The sequence below is a fragment of the Bactrocera latifrons genome, unplaced genomic scaffold, assembly GCF_001853355.1.
Source record: "Bactrocera latifrons isolate USDA-ARS-PBARC rearing strain unplaced genomic scaffold, ASM185335v1 scaffold_167, whole genome shotgun sequence".
NCBI lineage: Eukaryota > Metazoa > Arthropoda > Insecta > Diptera > Tephritidae > Bactrocera > Bactrocera latifrons.
This window is the reverse complement of record NW_017535152.1, coordinates 432,000-439,728: the sequence shown is the minus strand read 5'-3', so window position 1 is coordinate 439,728 and position 7,729 is coordinate 432,000. Positions and strand designations below refer to the sequence as shown.

Sequence of the window (7,729 nt, the reverse complement as noted above, 5' to 3'; positions counted from 1 at the left end):
GATTTAGAAAAAGAGCCGGCGGCGAAAAAAGCGTGAAAGGAAAACATGCAGCTTTAAGCGCGATAGAGACATACTAGGAAAATGTAACATGAAATATGCAAACGATATGTCAGCAGCGAATTTATTGCCAATTCCACAATATTCCCCAATTGCATCGGCAAACGTATCGACAGCAAGTGAGGGCCCATAGGCATCGGCATTCCCTCCCACGCGCCCTCGACGACTATAACGCTTCCGTTATTTACATGCATATCCGTGCGATCCAAGGAAGAGACCGGTACATGTAAATATTGCAATTGTTTGTGTACTTGCAGGCACATGCAATCCATAAGTAGGCATTCATGCTGATGTCTGGAGGATTTGAAGCACCCTTTCGGAAAAATTTTGGTTTGTATTCGCTGCATTGCTGCGAAGGTTGCCATCGAACTTCGCGAAGCTGGACACATTAAGGGGCTCAGAGAGTGACATTAAGTAATCCACTCTGGCTTTGACTACATCCCTGAGAGCTTAGATGATTGTGCCGCGGAACATATTTCTTCTCCGAAAAGTTAACTGCGAGAGATATGTGAGTGGGGTGGAGTCGCTGGAGAAGAAGCGCAGTGAGCTCTTTCATAGATGGATAAAAGCTCAAAGGGAAGGTTGAGCAAGCAGAGTCTTTTGTTGTGAGCTCTCAGTAAACCCTTATTTTAGACTGCCAGACCACTGTAATGCCTTTCACGCAGAAGTAGTAGCTATCAAGGTAGCAGCAGATGTACGAGACGTCCAGGTGTAAGAGGTGAGTCTTCTTTTAAAGAGATATGAATCAATTCCAATAGCAGAGCAGCTGGACTGGCCTTGAGCGCGCTGACTGTGAGCTCAAAGCTAGACAATTTCCCATCAGGACGGCAACGAGCAGAAGTTCTCCTACCTTTATGTATTCTAGGAACGTCAAGGATTCTTTGAACTGCTTGCAAAGCTCAATCGTCGCAGGCATCCTAACTGAACACTCTGTCATTGGCAATAACACGGTGTAGCTATAGATTTTAATTGTCAAAGTTGCAATGAGGAAGATGAGATGGAAACGTCCGCAAACTTTCTCCTTCACTTTCCGGCTTTCGCCTCTAGGGTTGCCACTTTTTTTACGAATCCGACGAATTGGCTGAAATTGATATTATCCATCTCAATAAACTTATGGCGCTTTATAGATATGCTATAGGCATTTTGATCAAAACATAGGAGTTCTAGGTATCCCAAAGTACATGCATCCTTTTCAGTCCAATTGGAATTTTTCGTGGCTTCGCAAAAAATCAGTCTATTTACATAACCTCACTTAACCTTAACTGATAAAGTAGATCCGACTTTGCACAAGCGTGTAGTTTCCATTCCCGGCAGCTCGGTGGGATATCTGAAGGCACCGACACCAATCTAACGATAGCGGTTCCAAGATGCATTTTCTTTCTAGCTCATCAACTTTACAGTTTCCTGCGATTTCGCTGTTGTCTGGCTTCCATATCAGTCTTATCCCAAAACCACTAGTGGTATTGATGACCAGCCCTGAACGCACTATTAATGAGTTCAAGGCTATTATCTCCGCTCTACTATCTCTCTGAAGGAGGCTTCACTTCGTAAGTAAGTCTACTGCTACCTTAATGGCTGCAACCTAGGCCTGGAAAATACCGCAATAGTCAGGAGGTCTTAAACTCGCCGGTATATGGGTAGAGAAGAAGCCACCAGAGTACAGTTCAAGGACTCCATGATCCAAGTGATCCGATATGAAATCAAAGTGGGTGAAGATTTTCGAGTGTTCAGACCCGTGTTCTTTTAGGAACCCAAGCTTTCTATACCTTCCGGTAATATCCATGCGCAATATGTGCAGGATGCCATGATTGAAGTGGACCTTACTGCACCACGCATGCTGATGAGCGCCGTTCTTTGCAAGTTTGGTCCTTTCTAAGGTCCCCCACGACATAAAGACTCCACAGAACATAATAAGTTTACCATTGGCATCGTACAGCCAGAGGACTGAAGGAGAGAATGGCTCCTATACAACAGTACAAAGCAATCGATGCCTTTTTTTCTCTCTCTTCGATATTCAGCCATGGAAAGGAGTATTTAGTTTTTTTGTCGTTTTGTTCATCGCTTAGGTGAATATCATTATTTTCGGTATATAAAAGACGATATATAAAGATTTCAACCGATTTTAGTAGAGTCAAATCTGGGTTTTGTTTTTTAGAGAGCCATCGCAATTTCAAAAAAAAAATCTCACATTCAAATACAAGCGCCCACCTTCGATGCTGACGTTATATTTTCAGACATTTTCCATGCGGGGACTTTCAAAGGATCGCCATATAAAAAACGAACACAAAAAAAACCCCCCCCCCCCCCTTAACCAAACCAAACCAAAATCTCACCAAATCTAGGATTAAAACACTGATGGCTTACGCCTTTTATAAAAACTTGATTTTTTTCCAAACATTGGCAAGGCAACGCGCAAAGCAAACAAGATTCCGCAAAGCTCATAGTTGCCTCACAGGCGACATTGTTGCAACAGCACACAGCAACTGTTATTGTGCTATTTCTTCTGTTGTGTCTGTTGCCATTGAAGATGAAGCAAAACTCGCCTGAGGAGTACTCAGAAAATACAATTTTTTCGCTGCCAACTAACAACTATTCATACGCTCGTACTTGCTTTAGCAAACGTATGTATCTATGTATGAAAGCATGAAAACGGCAAAAACCGTTAACATATGCCCCGCATGTGCGTATATATATTTATGAGTTGTTGCTTGCATATGTATGTAGGCAACTATGCGCGCGATGCAACCAACCAGTCAATGCTGTAGTCGTGCCACTAAATGGCTGTTCAATATCCTACAGCGTATTTGCTGCTACAGCGGGAATTCGACAAAAAGGCTTAAAACCAACCGACCAACAGCAACAACAATAACAGCTAACAGAGCCATAGCAATGTATTGCTAACGCCATAAATACAAACGTTACATATTTATTAAATAAGCGCATACAGATACCGCGCGGCCCAAACGCTCGGCAATTGCTTGCAGCAGGGAAATTTTATCAATTTCTCACGTGAAATATGTTAACAAATGTTTATGATTCGCAAGCGCAATGCAATATCCTTATAAGCCCGCTCACCTGCATACATACATGCAAATGCAGGACCGCAGGGAAGCAAACACACACGCACACGCATACATGCATGCATTGCACTTGCGAATAATAGTAGGAAATGTAATCGAAACACATCTCTGTGATATGAATCGCGGCGAATTGAATATTGCAATAATAAAATTCAAACATGCCCTCTCGGCCCCCTTGAAAATATGCCTCAAATATGCCACACTCATGCGCTGGCATACAATTAAGTGGCAACTCTCCGTGTTACAATATGTCAGTGTGGTCTTTTAGGTTTTGGGCGTCAGGTCAAATTGCGCAAAAAATTTGCTGTGATTTTTGCATATTGGCGGCAGCAATGGCAGGCAGTTTTTATATGGAATTCCCTTTCCGCCTGATACAACGAAAGATATTAATCAGGTTAACTTGCGATTGTATCTCTAAAGTGTACGGTGCATATTTTCAATTAATAAATTCGATTTCGTTCACATTATTTACTCATGGAAATTTAAATTTCCACGTTGCCTTAAATATTAAGGAGTTTTAAGGACCGATATTGTTTTACTTTTTCTGGTTCTAGTTTTGGTTTTTGTTGTAGCATTGTTCTGCTCTCAAATAAATAATTATGAAGAAAGCTGCCGAGTTGAGAGTCCTTGATCGGACATAAGCCCGTATTCGTTCGGGTAATGGAACGTTTCTGAATTCCTCATACGAATTTCAAAAAAACAATCAAGCCAATAGTAACCTCGTATCGCATATCGTCTAGAGGTGTCTTGGGAAACAGGGCGATAGAAGAAAGTGTTGCCAGAAGCAAGCAACTTCACTTCTACTGGCTTCCAAGCCACAACACCATGGAGGGGAATGACATAGTGGACGAGGTTGCCAAGAATGGTGTACGGCTAACATACAACGATTTCGGCAGAGGTATAGTCAAAAAAGTCAAAACCCGAGAGAACGAGCTACCAGGGTGCAAAACTTGCAAAACGGTAGATCGGAAGTACACAAAATTCCTATTAGCACTCGATAGAAGAGACTGTATTAACACGACTGAAATACTATCGGGTTACTGTCTGGTGGCGACACACGAATGGGCCAGAAAGACCTTGAAGATTGCAGGAAATATCTAGAACAAGGCACCAGGAAAACAATGGAGTATCTCTTGTGCACTTGTCCCGAATTAGCAATACTACTCTGCATTTGTGGTCCCCACGGTATGATACACTGGAAGGTATCGATAGTGAGGCCACAAAGTCTGTTAAAATTCGCGTCAATTATTGACATATCGACATTTGCAAATGTAAATATTCATCGTTAGATCAAAGCATTAAATAAGAATTGGAACGGGCTTCTCTGTAGTAATCCATCAATAGAAGGTAATCTCAAACTAAATAACTACAATTCAGTTTTTCAGGCTGAAACTGTGAGCTTAACAGAAGTACCCAGTAGGCTTCTGTTCTAAATAGCAAGTCTATAAACCTTCTAGCAAGTTCATGAACCTTCTAGCCAACTGGCAATTAACGATTTCCGTAGCTCCAATACGAAGACATATTGCGTTAGGTTATGCAACCAGACAATAACTTGACTCTGAGTAGGTAATTCGTTGATATCAACGAGGTCATATATAAATAGAAGGAAATGGAAGGGCAGACGAGCTGCCTAGCTTGAGCGCAGCTGAAAATACAACACCCGTAAGCCCAAGACCATTTAGCTACTCCGAGAAATATTTAAAGTGAACCTAAAGGAACACAGCAGTTCTTGGAACACCAGCAACACAGGGCATACCATAAAATTATTTTGTGTTATTGGTGGACAGATAAAAAAGCTCCTACTTCTAGGAAAAAGGAAACTTAGTAACCTACCCGTAAGACCTTCAATAAATCGGAAAATTGGAATCGGTGGAACGCAAAATATGGGCCGAGGATGATGAGACGTTGGAAATTTATCTATGTGTATGACCAACTTTTAGCCGAATGAAACGCGATATATTCCACAGATTCGAATGATCCAACTTCCTAGATATTGAGTAGCTTGCATGAAAAATAGGTTTCTTACCAAATGTCATGTGCTGCTTTTAATTTAGTTACTACCAGGCAGCACACTGAGTCCATTGTGGGCTGCTCCTTTTTCACCCAACCAATCAACTATCTATCGAAATCAGGTGGCTATTGAAAATTTTAAAGTAATTTCCCCAAATTTGGATACCAGAAAGTTTCATTGAAATTAAAACTTGTAGCATTACCCCACTCTTTCAAGCGGGGGAAAAAAAGTTCAGTACGATCGCAGTAAATCTCCCTGTATTCACTGTAATGTCGAGCTTTCATCTATGAAGCTGTCATCTAGAATGCTTTACCTATCTTTTAATCGCGTATATTCGTGCTTTTAAGTAGAGAGTCCAGGTCGCTCACGAAAATATACACCAACAAATGATTCCCTGAAGTTTTTGATTAGTCGAATTGTTTTTTCGAATATCAAGATTAAAACGTGTCGTCTTTCATGAGTGCAATGAATCCCTGTAACCGCGATAAGGCCAAACAGTCTCTATAGTAGCAGGGAACCTCTCTATATTCACTGTAATTTCGAACTGTCAGCTGTAGAGCTTTCAGACGACGAACTTTCAGCTAACTTCATGCAGTCGAGTAGAGGGTTCAAGTTATTGACATATAGGTGAACCGATAAATGCGTCCGTGGAATGCTTAGTTAGTGGATTTGTGATTCAACATACATCTTTTTATTATATCCTAGTGACTACTTTTCATACTAATTCAATCAAAATTCACGAACTCACTTCTAATACATCTGCAATACTACAAACACAGTGTACAACTACAAAAGACATTCACATAAAAGTTCATATATTCACAGAAAGTAAAAATCACCTCTCGCCGACATTTCAAACAAATTTTTTTAACAAAGTTGTATTCCCAATAACATCAACAGAGTTCAAGCAATATTATAAGCAAAATATCAAAAATAATTTCAACAAATTCGCTGCAGCCAAACATAGAAGGCAAATTTAATAATGTTGCGTAACGCGCGAGTACTCTTGAAGACTTTTTCAAGTATAAGCAGAAAATTCTCTACCACGCAAACGGTAAGATCTCATTTTGAAATTGCTACAACGGATATCAACTAACTTATTTTTATGAAAATTCAGAGCAACAGTCGGGTTTGTGTCATCGGCGCTTGCGGCAATGTGGGCCAGGCGCTCTCTCTATTACTCAAGCGGGATGATCGTGTCACAGTACTCTCACTCTACGACGTGAAAAAGGCTGTTGGTATGGCTTTGGATATGTCGCACATCGACACCAATTCGGAAGTGTTCGGCTATGAAAAAATTGAGATGCTACCGAAAGCTTTGTACTGTAAGTTTTAAAATTCAGTTTTTGTTAGCTGGAACTCGTTTAATTATTATACCAACGAAAGGTGCCGACGTCGTCGTTATCGTAGCGGGTCAACCGCGCAAGCAAGGCATATCAGAAGATGAGCTACTCAAACAAAACGGCCCTCTTATTGTGGAGATTATGCCGCACATTGCCGAAATCTGTCCGAAAGCATTGATTGCGATAGTTACCAGTCCAACCAATGCGATTGTGCCATTAGCAGCGGAGGTGCTCAAAAAGGTATGCAAATGCATTTTAACGTAAAGCATCCACTCACTTCTTCACTTACATTACAGAAAGACGCATTCGATCCCAATCGCTTGTTCGGTGTCACCACACACAACGTCGTGCGTGCGCGCACTTTTATCTCCGATGAATTGCAAGTGGATGCATCTATAGTGAAAGTGCCCGTTATCGGTGGCAATTCGCCTTGCACGATTCTGCCGGTGCTCACGCATACCAAACCGAAATTTAAAATTGAAGATGACGATGACGCAATACCGTTAATAAGGAAATTACGTGCTGCGGAGGACAATGTGGCCAAAGTGAAGGGTGATCAGGGCGCTACACTAGTTATGGCGCATTCCGTCGCTAAATTTACTCACGCACTGTTAATGGGTTTGGCCGGTTTGGGCGATCCAGTAGAATGCGCCTATGTGGAGTCAGCTGTAACCGATTGCTCATTTTTCGCCACACCTTTGACACTGGGTAAACAGGGTATTGAAAAGAATTTGGGTATACCAAGCTTAGCGAAGTTCGAAGCGGAATTATTGCATGATTTGATACCCGAGCTGAAGGAGAGCATAAAGAAAGGGATTGATTTTGCGAAGAAGAAATGAAAGAGGCACCTCAAGTGTTATTCCGGTTACTTCGTTTGATATTCGAAGTTATTGTATTCCATTTTACAAATATTTATCCACAAATTATGTGAAATATGACATATTATTCATCATTGGGAGAGTTTTAAAGGTGTTTAAGTAATCTGCTTTTGTTGCGAGATACCCGAAAGCCCCTTCGGGTTGTCAATCAAATCCTTTGCGTATATGTTTACACATTCCATATATTAGAGTTTCCAAGCCTATTTTATAACGACTAGAATTTTATTTGATACGAGTAAACCAGAGTATTCCTGGGGCTAGACGGCAAGTTAGAATGTATTCATGTTTGTAGAGGCAGAATTTTGCCGAGTGTATAGTCCTTAGCCGGATAAATATATGGGTCCGTTCCGGCTGCATAAA

General features: G+C 41.2%; 1 protein-coding gene across 1 annotated transcript; it reads left to right on the top strand.

The window, feature by feature from the left end:
* Nucleotides 1–6,039: 6,039 nt before the first annotated feature.
* Nucleotides 6,040–7,382, top strand: LOC108966622 (malate dehydrogenase, mitochondrial-like). The gene is made up of 4 exons (XM_018929618.1): nucleotides 6,040–6,202; nucleotides 6,266–6,473; nucleotides 6,535–6,731; nucleotides 6,788–7,382. Exons 1-4 carry the CDS (start codon nucleotides 6,131–6,133, stop codon nucleotides 7,328–7,330), a joined length of 1,020 nt encoding a protein of 339 aa, XP_018785163.1. The 5' UTR covers nucleotides 6,040–6,130; the 3' UTR covers nucleotides 7,331–7,382.
* The last annotated feature ends 347 nt before the right edge of the window (nucleotides 7,383–7,729 follow it).

Bases quoted from the DNA above. Each gene is read 5' to 3' on its own strand.
- LOC108966622 (XM_018929618.1), top strand. From the start codon at position 6,131: ATGTTGCGTAACGCGCGAGTACTCTTGAAGACTTTTTCAAGTATAAGC. The intron at 6,203-6,265 runs GTAAGATCTCAT...ATGAAAATTCAG, and splicing joins AATTCTCTACCACGCAAACG to AGCAACAGTCGGGTTTGTGT. The intron at 6,732-6,787 runs GTATGCAAATGC...CTTACATTACAG, and splicing joins CAGCGGAGGTGCTCAAAAAG to AAAGACGCATTCGATCCCAA.